The 20,573-nt window shown below is 48.1% G+C and overlaps 2 protein-coding genes across 2 annotated transcripts in view; one reads left to right on the top strand and one right to left on the bottom strand.

Annotated features, from left to right (window-relative positions):
- The window catches only part of RAB11FIP2 (RAB11 family interacting protein 2), a 31,628-nt gene extending 14,744 nt beyond the window's left edge, over positions 1-16,884 (bottom strand). Inside the window, exons 1-2 of the mRNA XM_069979668.1 lie at positions 16,077-16,884; positions 1,154-1,575 (exon numbers count right to left, since the gene is read on the bottom strand). Coding sequence (XP_069835769.1) covers positions 1,154-1,575; positions 16,077-16,426 — 772 coding nt within the window. The 5' untranslated portion in view covers positions 16,427-16,884. The remainder of the gene's footprint in view (positions 1-1,153; positions 1,576-16,076) is intronic.
- A 3,443-nt stretch (positions 16,885-20,327) lies between these two features.
- LOC138798993 (myosin-9-like) overlaps positions 20,328-20,573 on the top strand; it is a 97,290-nt gene continuing 97,044 nt past the window's right edge. Inside the window, exon 1 of the mRNA XM_069979663.1 lies at positions 20,328-20,452. The gene's annotated coding sequence lies outside the window, so the exon portion shown is untranslated. The remainder of the gene's footprint in view (positions 20,453-20,573) is intronic.

Here is a 20,573-nt window from a genome sequence, read left to right as displayed (position 1 = left end):
TATTGACATGTTTACATTGTTACATGACTAGAGAGAAGAGGCACCAAGAACCTTGTTCAAGTTTTCAGGTCTAGAACATGAAAAGAACCAACTCCAAGGAAACAATCAAAAATAGTAAGGAGAACATATAGAATGGGTGTTATTGGGCATGGGATGTATTGTAAAAATCCAGACCCTGGCCCCTTATGTTATAAGAATCTAGACCCCAGTCCCTTATGTTATACGAATCTAGACCCTGGTTCCTTATGTTATACGAATCTAGACCCTGGTTCCTTATGTTATACGAATCTAGACCCTGGCCCCTTATGTTATACGAATCTAGACCCTGGCCCCTTATGTTATACGAATCTAGACCCTGGCCCCTTATGGTATACAACTAGAGAGCCCGGTTCCTTATGTTATACGAATCTAGACCCCAGTCCCTTAGAAGAATCTAGACCCCAGTCCCTTATGTTATAAGGGAGAATATGCATAATAAGTCGTAATAGGTGTGTGGGATGTAGGGAGTAGAGACATCTAGAACATGGTTAATATAGAAGGTAATGACTGACAGTATGGAGAACATACATAACGGGAAGCTGAGGACATGGGATGTAGCCGTTAGAGGCATCTAAAGCATGGTTCCTTGAACATAGTGATGATTTGTATAACATGATCAGTAGACGTCGTTGTCTGGAGAACATGCCTGGTGCAGAATAATAACCATGATATCTACATCACAGACAGTAATCCAGAACACATGTACAGTACTAGTAAGTAATGAACTTACTGATATCAAGTTTTAAAGGGGTACTCCAGTGAAAATCTTTCTTTCAAATCAACTGCTGTCCAGAGCAGGAGAGGTTTTCTATGGGGATTTGCTGCTTCTCTGGACAGTTCCTGACATGGACAGAGGTGGCAGCAGAGAGCACTGTGTTAGACTCGAGAGAATACACCACTTCCTGCAGGGCATACAGCAGCTGATAAGTACTGGAAGATTGGAGATTTTTAAATCGAAATACATTACAAATCTATATAACTTTCTGATACCAGTTGATTTGAAAGAAAAAAGATTTTTGTCAAAGTACCCTATTCTATCTATATAGAACACTGTAGTGATGTGATAACCAATAGATGGAGGAGGTCACCGGGTTACCTGCTGCCTCTTACTCACCGTTTTCATCCGCAGAGCTGATGGAGTCTAGAGTCTGTTTAGCTGGAAGCCCTCCAGAAGCGAGCCGAGAGGGAGGAGGACCGTATAAATCGGACATGGAATGAGCCGACGACAGGCGCTGAGGTCCCAGCAGGAACGGCTTCTTGGGCTTACTCTTGATAGGGATTTCTGAACCATTGGGGTCACAGATGCTGTGCCGCTCACTGGTGCTGCTGGGAATGATGGCGGATGAGGTGTCTGATCCGTCCGGCTTCCTTCCTTTCATCTTATCCTTTAGACGTGCAAATGGAGAGCGGGTCTTATCCTTCATGGAGAGGTCAAACATACTGGCCGTCATGTTGTTTCTCATGAACTGGACGTTGACCTTCAGCTCTCCTCTCTCCTTGTTCCTCTTCCCTTGCTTTGATTCCAGCTTGTACCACCTGCATGACATACATATAGGGTTAGGAGCAATCGAGATCTCTGACCTTCGGGTCCGATCACTGACCCTATCTATATAATACAGTAAGTAGAACGTACGTCACCTTGTGTGCCCCCCCCCCCCTCCAATCCACAAAGAGACCTGAACCAGACAAAGCAATCTGCTCTCATCACATCATACAGCACAGACTGCTGGCAGTAGTAGTGCAGCCCCGCTAGACCTCGTCCAGAGAAGGGGATGCAGCATCAAAGACTGAAGTTCTCACATAGGACGGTCAGTATAGATTTTATTGACCCGGTAAAGTTTACAGTCTGATGTCTCATGGACCGACAGGTTTAATTAAAGGGGTTATCCAGCGCTACAAAAACTTAGCCACTTTCCCCTACTGTTGTCTCCAGTTTGGATGGGGTTTTGAAACTCAGTTCTATTGAAGTAAATGGAGCTTAACTGCAAACCGCACCTGAACTGGAGACAACAGTAGGGGGAAAAGTGGCCATGTTTTTGTAGCGCTGGATAACCCCTTTAATTTTAAGTAATAGAGGTCTGAACCTTGGAATCCTCCAGAACACGACCTTGCAGTGGACTTCAGTGCTGAAGATCAGAAGATGCGGCCTGCAAGTGTTGAGCGGATCTGTCAAAACTATTCAGGTTTGTTAACATTCTCCGAACCCAAACGCTCTGTATTTGATTCCCTGCGGCTGCAGAAGTTGGACATGATGGAAGTTGTGATTTCGCAACAGCTGAAGGGCTGCAGTTTGGAGACCCATTCCCTAGGCTGTAGCCATATTTTTCCTGGCAGTCCTAGGGTGGCATCCAACTTCTGCAGCTCCCGGGAATCAAACACCAAGCGTTAGGTTTGGAGGACGTTGCGAATCTGTCAAACGATTCGCTCAACATTGGTGACCACCATTCCTGTGTCGTCATCTACTCCAAGAGGTATTAGGACTCCAGTAACGCCTCAGACCCTAATGAGAGGATTGTCTACGACTAAGGGCCAGATAGGGTCAGACTCTGCCTACTGTATGTTTTTCTACCCCAGATAATTTCTCTACTATTTTACGGAACCTCAATAAATGGATTTTATTCTGAGAAAGTGACGACTTCTACAGTTTGTTTGCGTCCAAGTCCTAGGATTGAAGAGTCCCGTGGTCGTGAGTGGGTTGCATCCATCTGGGAGGACGCGGATGTCCGGGTTTATGGAGAGTGGCTTGTTGGCATAGTTGGCACCGCACTACTTTGCTGTATGGGCTCCATCCCCAGCGCTGACTGAGAAGGGTTAAGCCGCAGCTAAAATTGGATAAAACCGAGAAAACAGCGCAGTGTGTTCTAGAGCGGCGGGGAGGGAGTGCGGCTGAAGATGAAACACGTCCCCGCGCTGCTCTTTACAAGTGCTCATGATAAAAGTTAAGTGTTTGTTTTTTATCTGTGTACCCCGCTGCTGCCAGCAAGCTGGCGCTCTACATTCGGCACGACGTGCCTGTCACTGTTAGCACAATTTGCACTCGGCTGGCTCAGGGTACAGGACTCCCCCAGCAGCATGATAACTCCTATCACTCCTGCTGATCTGGAGACAGTCTGTGTTTGCACAATATAACACACGGCCGCACATGTTGTTACCGCACTCTTTTATTCCTCCATCACTGCTGCCCCCAGACGCAGCGGCCTTCTGTTCCACATGGTGAGAAAAAAAAAAGGAGTTGTCAGAAGCGACAAAGTCAAAGTTCCTGAGTGTGACTGGAGGCGATTTCAGATGAGGAGGGAGAGCGAGGAAGATAAAGCTGGCGGGATGGGTGCCGGATAATCAGCAGCAGGATGGGTGCCGGATAATCAGCAGCAGGATGGGTGCCGGATAATCAGCAGCAGGATGGGTGCCGGATGATCAGCAGCAGCAGGATGGGTGCGGGATGATCAGCAGCAGCAGGATGGGTGCGGGATGATCAGCAGCAGCAGGATGGGTGCCGGATAATCAGCAGCAGGATGGGTGCCGGATAATCAGCAGCAGGATGGGTGCGGGATGATCAGCAGCAGGATGGGTGCGGGATGATCAGCAGCAGGATGGGTGCGGGATGATCAGCAGCAGGATGGGTGCGGGATAATCAGCAGCAGCAGGATGGGTGCCGGATAATCAGCAGCAGGATGGGTGCCGGATAATCAGCAGCAGGATGGGTGCGGGATGATCAGCAGCAGCAGGATGGGTGCCGGATAATCAGCAGCAGGATGGGTGTGGGATGATCAGCAGCAGGATGGGTGCCGGACTATGAGCAGCAGGATGGGTGTGGGATGATCAGCAGCAGGATGGGTGCGGGATGATCAGCAGCAGCAGGATGGGTGCGGGATGATCAGCAGCAGCAGGATGGGTGCGGGATAATCAGCAGCAGCAGGATGGGTGCCGGATAATCAGCAGCAGGATGGGTGCCGGATAATCAGCAGCAGGATGGGTGCGGGATGATCAGCAGCAGCAGGACGGGTGCCGGATAATCAGCAGCAGCAGGATGGGTGCCGGATAATCAGCAGCAGCAGGATGGGTGCTGGATAATCAGCAGCAGCAGGATGGGTGCCGGATAATCAGCAGCAGCAGGATGGGTGCCGGATAATCAGCAGCAGCAGGATGGGTGCCGGATAATCAGCAGCAGGATGGGTGCCGGATGATCAGCAGCAGCAGGATGGGTGCCGGATAATCAGCAGCAGGATGGGTGCGGGATGATCAGCAGCAGCAGGATGGGTGCGGGATGATCAGCAGCAGCAGGATGGGTGCGGGATGATCAGCAGCAGGATGGGTGCCGGATAATCAGCAGCAGGATGGGTGCGGGATGATCAGCAGCAGCAGGATGGGTGCGGGATGATCAGCAGCAGCAGGATGGGTGCCGGATAATCAGCAGCAGGATGGGTGCGGGATGATCAGCAGCAGGATGGGTGCCGGATAATCAGCAGCAGGATGGGTGCGGGATGATCAGCAGCAGGATGGGTGCGGGATGATCAGCAGCAGGATGGGTGCGGGATGATCAGCAGCAGGATGGGTGCGGGATGATCAGCAGCAGCAGGATGGGTGCGGGATGATCAGCAGCAGCAGGATGGGTGCCAGATGATGAGCAGCAGGATGGGTGCAGGATGATCAGCAGCAGCAGGATGGGTGCGGGATGATCAGCAGCAGGATGGGTGCCGGATGATGAGCAGCAGGATGGGTGGAGGATGATCAGCAGCAGCAGGATGGGTGCGGGATGATCAGCAGCAGGATGGGTGCCGGATGATGAGCAGCAGGATGGGTGCCGGATGATCAGCAGCAGCAGGATGGGTGCCGGATAATCAGCAGCAGGATGGGTGCGGGATGATCAGCAGCAGGATGGGTGCAGGATGATCAGCAGCAGCAGGATGGGTGCGGGATGATCAGCAGCAGCAGGATGGGTGAATGATGATCAGCAGCAGCAGGATGGGTGCAGGATGATCAGCAGCAGCAGGAGTAGGATGGGTGCAGGATGTTCAGTGGCAGTAAGAGTAGGATAGGTAGGGGATGATCAGCAGCAGCAGCAGGAAGGGTATGGGATGATCAGCAGCAGCAGGGACGGGGTGGGATGATCAGCAGCAGGGACAGGGTGGGATGATCAGCAGTAGCAGGGACGGGGTGGGATGATCAGCAGGGACAGGGAGCAGCAGGCTGGCATCACCCGCTCGCAGGAGCCCAGACTTCCTATGTTAGGCCTGGGTTCTGCCATAACAGCCACAGCCCACTATGTGAGATCAAGTATGGCTGGAAATCCGAACAGTACCATGTGCGTTTTGTTTTGTTTTTTATCATTTTTTTATACCATTTTTGACTGATGATGAACAAAAAGTTGAAGTTTTGCCCATCTGCTGCCAAGGCAGTTCTTTAGGTGGGGTAGAGTGCCAGTCTCCAGCTTGTCTCTGGCCATTTCTGCAAAGATCAGTGCAGGGAAGACGCATGAGTGGACTGTGCAAATGCTGAGACAACCGGCCAACGCCCAGCAAGTTCAATGCCGGGTGCTAAAGACACAGAAAAGGACTTCTTGTATAATGTTGTTATGTTAAACAGATTTTTAAAGAATTTATAGTGATTTTTTTAAATTTTCCATGTTCCCATTCTCACCACTGGGGTAAAACTAAGCTGAGACTTCCTGTTGTGTCTGTGGTGATAAGAGGAGGTTGCTGTAAAATGATCTGTACAGCATTGCAGCGTCATGTGACACCAGTAAATAGAGGAGACAATAGCAGCTCCCTTTGGAATGACCTCTTCACAGGTCACAGAGCGCGCTCAGTAATGTCTCACATTCATATCAAGGGGACAGAGTCTGTCTATAGTCGTCTATGTCCATGAGTCTTGCTGTAAAGCATGTCACAAAATGCTTTTAAGAACAGCCCAGGCAAGATGGCCGCCCCCATAACAAAGTACAAATAGTGAAATAAAAAAAAAAACATACAAAATAGTCACAAAATAGAAACAGATTAAAATTTTTAGTATAGAAGTCTTAGTATTTGACTAATGGGCAAAAGAAAATTTAGGCGACGCATTCCCTTAAAGCGACTCTGTACCCACAATCTGACCCCTTGTACCTTGGATAGCTGCTTTTAATATAAGATCTGTCCTGGGGTCCATTCGGCAGGTGATGCAGTTAGTCCTAAAAACAACTTTTAATCCTACAACGCTGTGTCTAACGGCCGGGGCTTACATTTGTATATGCATTAGGCTGGCACAACCTCTCTGTCCTTCCTCCACACCCTCCTTATCATTAGGAATGATCCAGGAACATTTACTGCTGTTTGAGCTTTGCACGGGTGTCTTAACGATCCAGCCCATGTTCATTATACACACAGGTGGGAAATAGGAAGCAATCTGCCTGGATTATTCCTAATCATGAGAAAGGTTGGGGAGGAGGGACAGAGAGGGTGTGCCAGCCTAATGCATATACTAATGTAAGCCCCGGCCGTTAGACACAGCGCTGCCGAATTAAAAGTAGTTTTTAAAACAATAACTGCATCACCTGCCGAACGGACCCCAGGACAGATCTTGGATTAAAAGCAGCCATCCGAAGGTACAAGTGGTTTGGGGGGGCCAGATTGTGGGTACAGAGTCACTTTAAACTCTATCCGATGAGATACTGCAGTTGCACTGACTAAAGGCTAGACTTCTGGATGAGAATTGGGGTATGTTCCCACTATGGCTCTAATGCACTGTCCTATTTATAAAGATGGCCGGACCATTGTAACAATGAAGCACTTTGCCCCTCTGCCTTTTTGTCTTGCACCCCCTCCTCATAGTCTGTAAGCTCTTGCGATCAGGCTCCTCACTCCTCATGTACGGAGAATTATATGTATATCTCTGGATGATTTTTTGTCTGCGGAAGTGCTGCGGAATCTGTTGGCGCTACATAAATAAAAATTATTATCATGGAACACTTAGGGAAGTTTCAAGCAGAGGCCGCGTGGCCTCTGCTTGAAATTTCTGTGTGTGTTCCGTAGTGGGAATATACCCTGATTGTGATCCAGGAGTTTTGCCTTTAGTCAATGCGACTGCAGCAGTAGTGGGCGCATACACTTAGCTCCCATCCCCCCCAGCAGCAAGAGCCACAGTTCCTGCGGGTACAATACCAGTACCTACCATATGACTATGACTAATACACCCAGCACCCTACGTTCATGACCATATATACAGCATGTAGCATTAAGGGGTTAAAAAAACATACCTATTGGTTACATTGTGTCACCATCGACTGTACAAAAACCAGCATCCGCCTGGAGTCCACACTTCGGCTTGCATCATTCCCCGGTCCAGGTCTCTTATGGTTTAGTAGTGAATCTGAGCCTGGCCCCCTGCACCTTCCATGGAGATGCATACACAGGGTCTGCGCTCAGCTTTATACCTTTTCTCCATCACCGCAATATCTTTCTTAAAGTCATTGGAGTCGAAACAACAGAAGCCATTCGGTCGCACAGTGTAAAAGAACAGGCCTCCTGGTAGACACAAGGTCACTACAGACTGGGCCACACATGAACACTCCGTCCCTACACCATGGCAGTGGTTGTTCCCGTGTTATGGTGGATTGTGACAAAGCGTGAAGGACAAGATCTGCCTCGACTTGTGCGGTTTCTGGCTCAGGGGTTGTGGGCTGCCTCTCTGGCATCTGCTGGATGAGGCATGGTGGTCACTGGAGGACTCCCAATACTACATCTCTTCCAGTGATCGGAGGCTCCGTGAACCGTAATGAGACGCCTACGCCACAGCGATCAGCGCTATTATATATAAGGCTGAAGGTGACAACTTATAATCGTGCACCACGATCCTTGGGAATGGCTTACGCCGGAGGTCACGCAAGGTTGCAGGTGTTGACGCAGCCGGAGATTATAGTCAAGGTTATAATGTCAGCCAAGTGGGAGCGGTGACTGTTACAGGTGAACGATTACGGGACTAACATGGAGTGTTACCTGGCTCCACTATGTTAAAGGGGTAGTTCACCAAATTTTATTTATTTTTTTTAAATCAAGAAAGTGCCCGATATTTGTAATTTACTTCTATGTAAAAATCTTGTGTCTTCCAGTTCCGCTGCTGTATGTCCTGCAGTAAGTGGTGTAGTATTCTCTCCAGTCTGACACAGTGCTCTCTGCTGCCACCTCTGTCCATGTCAGAAACTGTCCAGAGCAGGAGAGGTTTTCTATGGACAGTTCCCGACATGGCCAGTGGTGGCAGCAGAGAGTACTGTGTCAGACTGAAAAAAATACACCACTTCCTGCAGGACATACAGCATTGATAAGTACTGGAAGACTGGAGATTTTTTTAATAGAATGTAACTTTCTGACACCAGTTGATTTGAAAGAAGAAAAAAAAAATCACCTCTAAACTTCAGGTAACAACCTGGTTGACATTCCACAGTGATATCAGATTGGCCGACGTCCAGAATGGACGTTGCTTCGTGCACGGTGACACCCCACATCGGCCCCGGCAGGGTCACCAAGAGGCATCAGAGAGATTCAGATCGGGGAGTGGAGGGTTCAGTACTGATAATAACTCATCTAACTGGATGTGACAAGTCACCGGCGCCTACACAGGCTGCACCAGCTGTGGGTGAGGATAACAGGGTGCCAGCCCAGGGGATAGGGACAATCCTGCGGGAGTCACATAGTACAGACATGGGGTGGATGGACCCTCATCTCACACAATGATCCGTAAACATGAAACCTCTCTACAACTGGAGGTCCGAGCGGAAAACCCAGCTGAATAATGACTGACAACCGGGACAGACTCTAAAGGTTCTCATACACTTAAGACTTTCATGGTCCGAGCCGCCTTTAGAATGGTCTGGACAAGGAGGATAGTGCCCAGGGAGGTGCATGCTGGGAAGGATCAGCTCATCGCTGCATCTACTGCTTACAAGTGGTGGTGAGGATGGACAGGGTTCAAGTGGTCGGAGGCCGTGGATCATACAGCTGTATGATGTACCTGCCATGATCCCTACCACACCGGCAGTCACAATGTACCTGCCATGATCCCTACCACACCAGCAGTCACAATGTACCTTCCATTATCCCTACTGCACCGGCAGTCACAATGTACCTGCCATGATCCCTACCACACCGGCAGTCACAATGTACCTTCCATGATCCCTACCGCACCGGCAGTCACAATGTACCTTCCATTATCCCTACCACACCGGCAGTCACAATGTACCTTCCATTATCCCTACCGCACCAGCAGTCACAATGTACCTTCCATGATCCCTACCACACCGGCAGTCACAATGTACCTTCCATGATCCCTACCACACCGGCAGTCACAATGTACCTTCCATGATCCCTACCACACCAGCAGTCACAATGTACCTTCCATTATCCCTACTACACCGGCAGTCACAATGTACCTTCCATTATCCCTACTGCACCGGCAGTCACAATGTACCTTCCATGATCCCTACCACACCGGCAGTCACAATGTACCTTCCATGATCCCTACTGCACCAGCAGTCACAATGTACCTTCCATGATCCCTACTGCACCAGCAGTCACAATGTACCTTCCATGATCCCTACTGCACCAGCAGTCACAATGTACCTTCCATGATCCCTACTGCACCAGCAGTCACAATGTACCTTCCATGATCCCTACTGCACCGGCAGTCATAATGTACCTTCCATGATCCCTACCACACCGGCAGTCACAATGTACCTTCCATTATCCCTACTGCACCAGCAGTCATAATGTACCTTCCATGATTTTCAAACAACCAACTTCGCACTGCTTGGGATAACAATCCAACTCCACACAGTTCGGACTCCACAAATCCGCAACATCAGCAGTCCATAACCAAAGAAATTGTGTGGCACAAAATAGTAGTATAATCTACTAGGTGATATTACCTTGTCTTCCAGTAGTTCCACGTTAGTGTGGTGTCCCTCTACTGAGAGAAAGACACATACTCACAGTGGGCACTTTTGTTGCTTTTTAATTTTTCTTGGCTTTATATTGCAGGGTATATCGCAGTAAATGCTCACAGGCTGAGTAATTCAGTTACACATGCCAAACACTATGGCCTCCCGCCTAGTAGATTATACTACTATTTTGAACCACACAATTTCTTTGGTTATGTACCTTCCATTATCCCTACTACACCGGCAGTCACAATGTACCTTCCATTATCCCTACTGCACCAGCAGTCACAATGTACCTTCCATTATCCCTACTGCACCGGCAGTCACAATGTACCTTCCATTATCCCTACTACATCGGCAGTCACAATGTACCTTCCATTATCCCTACTACACCGGCAGTCACAATGTACCTTCCATGATCCCTACTACGCCGGCAGTCACAATGTACCTTCCACGATCCCTACTGCACCAGCAGTCACAATGTACCTTCCATTATCCCTACTGCACTGGCAGTCACAATGTACCTTCCATTATCCCTACTACACCGGCAGTCACAATGTACCTTCCATTATCCCTACTACATCGGCAGTCACAATGTACCTTCCATTATCCCTACTACATCGGCAGTCACAATGTACCTTCCATTATCCCTACTACATCGGCAGTCACAATGTACCTTCCATGATCCCTACTGCACCAGCAGTCACAATGTACCTTCCATTATCCCTACTGCACCGGCAGTCACAATGTACCTTCCATTATCCCTACTACACCGGCAGTCACAATGTACCTTCCATTATCCCTACTACATCGGCAGTCACAATGTACCTTCCATGATTCCTTCTACACCGGCAGTCAAAATGTAACTTCTATTATCCCTACTACACCGGCAGTCACAATGTACCTTTCATGATCTCTACTCCAGCAGCTCCTAGGGCACCTCTTAGGCCTCGGCGGCCATTATCTCGCCCTCACTTAAAGGGGGCGATAATTGGTGTACAATGAGTCTTAGTGTGTGGCCACATCAGAGCGCGGATCACACAATGCCGGGCGCTGCTCCCCATTATCCCTCTGCAGAACAAATTGAGGGTTAAATTCCAACCCATTGTAATGGAAAATAAACAGCGTGTAAGAGGCGGCAATGGCCGACAGAACAGAACTCTCCTTTCAGGAACACAAGTGACTCTTCCGCCCGCTCTTTGTAGTGCTGAGAATACAGCTGCGCGGCAGAGAGGAATCTATTAAATATATTGAAGTCGGGAATCATTACCCATAAAAACACTTCATCAAAATAGCTGGAGAGCCCTCCACCCCTCCCCGTCCTGAGAACCATTCACGTTCTATCAGCTTAGGCCAAGAAAGAGCGGCGTAAATCCAGGCATTATAGCATTACAGGAGGACGGGGGGACAGCCGCGTCTGGGATGGAGGGACTGAGGGGACACGACCGTCTCGGGAACACAGGCTCACCCCAGGAGGAAGATAAAGAGAATCATACAAATATAGTGTACAAGAGTCCACGGGCGGGACAAAACACTGTCTATAATCTACACACATGCCAGGCCTCGTCTGTTACATCATGTCTTTTACTCCAGAGCTGCACTCACTATTCTGCTGTTACATCACGTCTTATCCTTCAGAGCTGGACTCACTATTCTGCTGTTACATCATGTCTTATACCCCAGTCACCTCCAGAGCTGCACTCACTATTCTGCTTACCTGATGTTTTATACTCCAGAGCTGTACTCACTATTCTGCTTACCTGATGTTTTATACTCCAGTCCCCTCCAGAGCTGCTCTCACTATTCTCCTGTTACATCATATCTTATCATATCTAAGGTCCCCCCTTTTACATAGGATGAAAGACCTGAAGATGGTGAGCGCCGATCCCCAGGTCTTCACAAGGCTCGGATATATAAAAAAAAAAAAAAAAAAAACTCTTGACATGTCCTCGTGAACACTCAGACCCTGACCGTTCACAAGAGTGACTGGGGAGGGGGGAGCGTCTCTCCCTGCCCTGTGTCTATGAGACCAGATCGGCCCCATAGACTTGCATTACCAGTCCGTCCTGGTCATATGGTCGGGAAGGGACACACTAAGCGATTACCTCTCCCAGCTCATTCTAGCCATCAGTTGGGGTCTTAACGCATAGACCCTGAGCCTGTTTTTTTAATGACAGGTAAGCTTTAAATTCACTATTGTGGGCAACTCGGACAGAAGTCTATGGGAGCCTCCATGTTTTGGGGAGAAAATCTCTGCAGCACCATCCGCTATTACGTTCTGCAATTCTGTAACATCCTAATGGCTGGTTGAGACTAGCTATTACATCATTTTATGCCTCCCCCTAAAATACGGAGCACAGTACGGAAGCGCTACAGATGATATTTTGCAGTTTGCGGAGAAAAAATGCTGATCACAAATTTCATCCTTGAAAATATACTGATGTAGAATCTCCATTTTTGCAGATGATACTAAACTGGGTAAAGTAATCAGTACAGAGGAGGATAATATCATATTACAGAAGGATTTGGAGAAGCTAGAGGCTTGGGTAGAGAAATGGCAAATTAATTTTAATGTGGATAAATGTAAAGTTTTGCATTTAGGCCATAGAAATAATAAGTACAGTTATGTGCTAAATAAAAAAAAATACTGGGTAACACTGCTGCCTTGGGGTATTGGTGGACAGTAACCTCATATATAGTGATCAGTGCCGGGCTGCCAAGGCTAATAAAATATTAAGATGCATCAAAAGAGGCCAAAATGCTGAAGATGAGAACATAGTTTTGCCTTTTTATAAATCACTGGTCAGACCACACATGGTATATACTGTATACAGCACCAGGCACCTGTATAAGAGAAGGACACAGCTGAACTGGAGCGAGTGCAGAGGAGGCGACCAGGGTCATTAAAAGACTCGGACAGGTTATCACGCTTGGGGTTATGTACACTAGAGAAAAGACGTCTTAGGGGCGATCTGTTCACAATCTACAAATATATAAATGGACAGTAGAGATCCTTCTAGTGATTTTTTTACTCCTAGGTCTGTAACCGTGACAAGGGGGGCATCCTCTATGTCTAAAGGAAAGAAGGTTTCACCATCAGCACAGACGCAGATTCTTTACTGTAAGAGCAGTGATACTATGAAACTCTCTATATTCTTTACTGTAAGAGCAGTGAGACTATGGAACCCTCTATTTTCTTTATTGTAAGAGCACTGAGACTATGGAAATCTCTATATTCTTTAGGCTATGTTCACACAATGTATGTTTTCGTAAAACTCGTAAAATTATTACAAAAATATATGTGCCTTTGTTGCCTATGGGATCCCGGCTAGAGTGTATACGGCTGGGATCTCTCGCGGCGCCGCTAACAACTGACATGTCAGTTTTCTGCAGCTGCTATTCATTGAATAGCAGCCGCAGAAAACCATGTCAGTGCACACTGTGGAGCGAGCGGATCCGGCCGCTCGCTCCATAGCGTGCAGTGGAGAGTTCTGATGCGGGTGCGCACGGATGCACCCGCATCAGAACTCTGCGGCCATAAAGATCATCCGGCCGGTACTGCAGTACTGGCCAGGATGATCTTTTCAGAGACCGACTAGGTCACGGAACAGCCGGTATCATGCGTTGTGTGAACATAGCCTTACTGTAAGAGCAGTGAGACTTTGGAACTCTCTGCCACATGGTGGTGTCATGGCTGATTCATTAAATAAGTACAAGAGAGGCCTGGATGCTTTTCATGAACGTTGATCCAGGGATTATTCTGATTGCCATTGGAGTCGGGAAGGAATTTTTTCTCTGATGGGGCAATTGTCATCTGCCTCATAGGGGTTTTTGCCTTCCCCTGGATTAAAACAGTAGGGTTTCCCTAGGTTTAACCTGATGGGCTCGTCTTCTTTTAACCTTATTAACTATGTTACTATGTAGTGTCAGCTATCAGCCGAGGGGCATCTTGTGAGCGGCCTAATTGTTTATTGGCCACACATCTCCCAGTGTACAAAGGGGATGTGAAGCTGATAGTAATGTTTTTAAATGGCGGGACGAATATCGAGTCCACTGGGTCCTTTTGCTCTCACATACACTAGTTTAGTATTAAAGCCTTAATTGTAACAGGCTATAGAAGTGTTGAGCTTTGCTGCAGCTCTGGATGTGACTGGAGTAGAACGCTGCTGCTCTCAATAAGTCCTCACTAGAGATGAACGAACCGGGTTCGGGTTAGAGTCCATCCGAACCTGAACGTTCGGTATTTGATTAGCTGGGGCTGCTGAACTTGGATAAAGCTCTAAGGTTGTCTGGAAAATATGGATACAGCCAATGATTATATCCAAGTTTTCCACATAGCCTTAGGGCTTTATCCAAGTTCAGCAGCCACCGCTAATCACATGCCGAAAGTTCAGGTTCGGATCGACTCGAGCATGCTCCAGGTTCGCACCCATCTCTAGTCCTCACACAATGGCCTAGATTTATCAACCTATCAGAGACATTTTATAGCAACCAATCACAGCTCAGCTTTCATGAACTCTAATCAGTTCATTTCTATCCAAGATAAAAAAAAAATATATATATCAGATTTTGTCTCGGACAGATAGTTAAAGGGGTTCTCCAGCGCTACAAAAACATGGCCACTTTCTTCTGGAATCAGCACCACTCTTGTCTCCAGTTTGGGTGCAGGTTTTTTAACTCAGTTCCATTGAAGTGAATTGAGTTTAATTGCAAACCACACCTGACCTGGAGACAAGAGCGGTGCTGTCTGTGAAAGAAAGCGGCCATGTTTTTGTAGCGCTGGATAACCCCTTTAAATCTGGGCCAATGTATCAGTGAGGCCCCCCAAGCTTCATCTACACGAATAAGGGGGCACATCCTGTACTAGGCCAAAGCCGAGACTGTATAGGAGATCCTCTTGCTGACTACCATTGAAGTCATTCCTGTACAGACTCCTGGAGTGTGTGGCTGGCCAAAGTGGTCACATGGCCTATGAGATAAGTGGCATCAGGGAAGTGAGCAGCCATTACTGCAGCTCTCCATGCATCTCATAGTTGTGCACAGTGGGTGGCCGGAGAGGGCGGCTTCATACCGAACAGCACAGGACCTGGGAGATAAGCGGCACTATAGGGGCTACAACCATTGTTGTCACTGACATACCACAGGTCCTGAGAGATAAGCGGCACCATGTTAGTCTTCAGCCATGGCCATTGCTCCCTATGGCTATAGTCACGACATTTCAGAAGGGCCTGGACACGTAAGTGTTCACATTGTGTGGTCGCTTGTTCCTACAATAACAAAGCCCTCGGAGATAAGCGGCATCAGAGGAGTCTGAGGCCACCACTGAACCTCTCTGTGGCTATAGGGCTATATGTTACAGGGGTCATATATCCATGTATAGTGAGTGGTCACCTGCTGGGCCGCACAGACTCTGGGGCCGGAGTCCATGACAATGGCCAGAGGAATGCGGCCGCCATGGAAGGACATTCAGTTCTAGTAGAACAGGTTTTTCTTCTCTGCGGACGACATTCCAGAAATCTGTATGGCACATATTACCAGGCAGCCCCTGTACCCTCTGACAGCACAAATGGACAGCCCATGTGCCCACAACTGGACACCTGAGCAGCCCCAATGCCCCCCCCCCCCCCGACAGGACACCGGGGCAGCCCTTTCCCCCAACAGTACACCCAGGTAGCCCCCCCCCACAACAGGACACCCGGGTAGCCCCTGTTCCGTCCCCGACAGGATACCTGGGCAGCTCCTGTGCCTTCTCAGACAGAGCACCCGGGCAGCCCTGTTCTCTCCCCGACAGGATACCCAGGCAGCCCCTGTGCCCTCCCCGACAAGACATCCGGGCAGCCCGTTCCCTCCACGGCAGGATACCTGGGCAGCTCCTGTGCCTTCTCAGACAGAGCACCCGGGCAGCCCTGTTCTTTCCACGACAGGATACCCAGGCAGCCCCTGTGCCCTCCCCGACAAGACATCTGGGCAGCCCCTGTGCCCTCCCTGACAGGATACCCAGGCAGCCGCTGTTTCCTCCTGACAGGACACCCAGGCAGCCCGTTCCCTCCACGACAGGACACCTGGGCAGTCCCTGTGCCCCCTTGACAGGACACTTAGGCATCGGTCATACCCACATAGCAACACTTACTCTGTTTTATGCCGCTCCTTATTGTCGAAGATACCGTTGAGATTAATGGAGACTTGTCCCAAGAACTTGTCAAGGCCGACCAGGGAGCGGTGCATGACAGTCAGCAGCAGCTGGTACTGCTCGGTCCCGTCCTGGACCATAAGGCCTGGCAGTTCGAAGGACGCCTCTTCCTTCCAGACGGGACTGAGGCTTTTTTCCACCACCGAGGTGCTATACTTCTCCTTGCCCAGCTGAATGATGGTGTAGGTGTCATTGGTGCCATGCTTGCCTTTGGGATGGAGGTCTCGGGCCTGTAATACTGTGACCTGGACATGGGTGGGATGCCACTTCTGTGCTGCCTCTTCCAACATGGCTGCGTCTATTGTGAGCCGTGTTCTAAGGAGATGACGTAACGTGCCCCTGGCTCACCCCTGATGTGTGCTGGAGCATCTCTTGCTGACCATCGCTATACCCTTGGGGGTCTCGGCATCCTCCTCCTCCCCCTGTCAGGGCCTGCATTGATCCAGCACTGCAGTGTTGTCAGCATCCAGCCGCTGCCTTCGCACACAATGGGACTGCAGGGAGCACAGGTTCTTCCCCAAGCCTGGAAGCAGCAGAGTCTCCTCCTGCCAGCAGCAGCAGCAGCAGCCGTCCTGACACATTGCCCTGCAATCAATCACTGGGACCAGCAGCCATGATGCTAAGGTGACTCCTGAGCAAGCTCTGCATCCCACTTCCTGCTTCTCCAGTCACAACATAAGAGGACGGACACCATTGGCTTTTCCCAGTCTTGAGCACTGCTCCGTAATTGGCTGCCCACCCCGAAAGAGCTGACTGTCTCCTCACCTGTCACTCAGCACAGGCCAGGCTGTGATTGGAGGAGCCGCTCCCAGCAACCGAGACAATCCTGGGAGCAGAGACGTCTCTGCATGCCGCACCTGGACGGGGAGCACAACATGAAACTACACCGATTATACACAGTGATATATTATACAGACACTATTATACTACAGCGATTATACACAGTGATATATTATACAGACACTATTATACTACAGCGATTATACACAGTGATATATTATACAGACACTATTATACTACATCGATTATAGTGTTATATTATACATACACTATTATAATACACATATATATATTTTTTTATATATCCTCTTTATTTAACATAATCTTATATATATAAAACAAAGCTCCACAATTCTTAAAATACAGAGATTAGAGTTTCCCATATGATACATTGGGGGGGTTGGGAATATATATGAGACATTATATCGGGGGTTGGGGGTATATATGATACATTATATGTGGGGTTGGGGGTATATATGATACATTATATGGGGGTGTTGGGGGTATATATGAGACATTATATGGGGGTGTTGGGGGTATATATGAGACATTATATGGGGGTGTTGGGGGTATATGATACATTATATGGGGGGTTGGGGGTATATATGAGACATTATATGGGGGTTTTGGGGGTATATGATACATTATATGTGGGGGTTGGGGGTATATGAGACATTATATGGGGGTGTTGGGGGTATATATGAGACATTATATGGGGGTGTTGGGGTATATATGAGACATTATACTGGGGTGTTGGGGGTATATATGATACATTATATGGGGTGTTGGGGGTATATATGAGACATTATATGTGGGGTTGGGGGTATATATGATACATTATATGGGGGTGTTGGGGGTATATATGAGACATTATATGGGGATTTGGGGGTATATATGATACATTATATGGGGGTGTCGGGGGATATATGAGACATTATATGGGGGGGTTGGGGGTATATATGTTACATTATATGGGGGTGTCGGGGGAATATATGATACATTATATGGGGGTGTCGGGAGTATATATGATACATTATATGGGGGTTGGGGGATATATGAGACATTATATGGGGGTGTTGGGGTATATATGATACATTATATGGAGTGTCGGGAGTATATATGAGACATTATATGGGGGTGTTGGGGGTATATATGATACATTATATGGGGGTGTTGGGGGGTATATATGATACATTATATGGGGGTGTTGGGGGTATATATGATACATTATATGGGGGTGTTGGGGGTATATATGAGACATTATATGGGGGTGTTGGGGGTATATATGATACATTATATGGGGGTGTTGGGGATATATGAGACATTATATGGGGGGGTTGGGGGTATATATGATACATTATATGGGGGGGTTGGGGGTATATATGATACATTATATGGGGGGTTGGGGGTATATATGAGACATTATTTGGGGTATATATGAGACATATGAGGGGCTGTCAGAGGTATATTTGAGGTATCATATAAAGTTGAGGGGTATATAAGGGTCAGGGGTATTTATGAGAGGCGGATCGGGGTATATATGAGACATTATATGGGGGGCTGGTTGAGTCTATATATGAGGCATTATACAGGGGGCTGGTCGGGGTATATATGAAGCATTATATAAGAGGCTTGTCAGAGGTATATATGAGGTATTATATAGGGCTGGTCGGGGTATATATGAGGTATTATATAGGGGTGGTTGGGGTATATATGAGGTGATATATAGGGGTGGTCGGTGTATATACGAGGTATTATATAGGGCTGGTCGGGGTATATATGAGGTGATATATAGGGGTGGTCGGGGTATATATGAGGTATTATATAGGGGTGGTCGGTGTATATACGAGGTATTATATAGGGGTGGTCGGGGCATATATGAGGTGATATATAGGGGTGGTCGGGGTATATATGAGGTATTATATAGGGGTGGCCGGAGGAGATACGAGGTATTATATAGGGGTGGTCGGGGTATATATGAGGTATTATATAGGGGTGGCCGGAGGAGATACGAGGTATTATATAGGGGTGGTCGGGGTATATATGAGGTATTATATAGGGGTGGTCGGGGTATATATGAGGTATTATATAGGGGTGGTCGGTGTATATACGAGGTGATATATAGGGGTGGTCGGGGTATATATGAGGCATTATATAGGGGTGGTCGGGGTATATATGAGGTATTATATAGGGGTGGCCGGAGTATATATGAGGTATTATATAGGGGTGGCCGGAGGAGATACGAGGTATTATATAGGGGTGGTCGGGGTATATATGAGGTATTATATAGGGGTGGCCGGAGGAGATACGAGATATTATATAGGGGTGGTCGGGGAATATACGAGGTATTATATAGGGGTGGCCGGAGTATATATGAGGTATTATATAGGGGTGGTCAGGGAATATATGAGGTATTATATAGGGGTGGTCGGGGAATATATGAGGTATTATATAGGGGTGGTCAGGGTATATATGAGGTATTATATAGGGGTGGTCGGGGTATATATGAGGTATTATATAGGGGTGGTCGGGGAATATATGAGGTATTATATAGGGGTGGTCGGGGTATATATGAGGTATTATATAGGGGTGGTCGGGGTATATATGAGGTGATATATAGGGGTGGTCGGGGTATATATGAGGTATTATATAGGGGTGGTCGGTGTATATACGAGGTGATATATAGGGGTGGTCGGGGTATATATGAGGCATTATATAGGGGTGGTCGGGGTATATATGAGGTATTATATAGGGGTGGCCGGAGTATATATGAGGTATTATATAGGGGTGGTCAGGGAATATATGAGGTATTATATAGGGGTGGTCGGGGAATATATGAGGTGATATATAGGGGTGGTCGGGGTATATATGAGGTATTATATAGGGGTGGTCGGTGTATATACGAGGTATCATATAGGGGTGGTCGGGGAATATACGAGGTATTATATAGGGGTGGTCGGTGTATATACGAGGTATCATATAGGGGTGGTCGGGGAATATACGAGGTATTATATAGGGGTGGTCGGTGTATATACGAGGTATCATATAGGGGTGGTCGGGGAATATACGAGGTATTATATAGGGGTGGCCAGGGTATATATGAGAGACTGATCAGGGGTATATATAAAGAGTACTATATAGGGGTCTGGTCAACTGCATACATGAGGTAATATAAGATATTATATGGGTGATATATCAGGAAATACAAGAGGGGGGAGTGAGGGGTATATATGAGGCATTATATTCGGGTGTCGGTCTGGGGTCACGTTGGGGTCGGGTGTATATTCGGGTGTCGGCCGGGAGTCACGTTGGGGTCGGGTGTATATTCAGGTGTCGGCCGGGGGTCAGGTGTATATTCGAGTGTCGGCCGGGAGTCAGGTTGGGGTCGGGTGTATATTCGGGTGTCGGGCACTTCCCTCTGGCGGGTCTCCGTCTCCTCAGGACGCAAAGCGGTTCCCGGTGACTCCGCCCAGTTACCATAGTGACGGAGCAACAACGCACGTGGATCCCTGTGACCTCCGCTCTGTGAGGAAAAGGTGTGAGGGAACGGAGAGTGATAGTGGGGTGTGAGGACATAGTGGGGTGTGAGGGAACGGAGAGTGATAGTGGGGTGTGAGGACATAGTGGGGTGTGAGGGAACGGAGAGTGATAGTGGGG

Source organism: Dendropsophus ebraccatus, chromosome 8, assembly GCF_027789765.1.
Source record: "Dendropsophus ebraccatus isolate aDenEbr1 chromosome 8, aDenEbr1.pat, whole genome shotgun sequence".
In the NCBI taxonomy this organism is placed as follows: domain Eukaryota; kingdom Metazoa; phylum Chordata; class Amphibia; order Anura; family Hylidae; genus Dendropsophus; species Dendropsophus ebraccatus.
The sequence above is the reverse complement of the archived record's forward strand: the minus strand, read 5'-3'. Positions and strand labels throughout refer to the sequence as shown.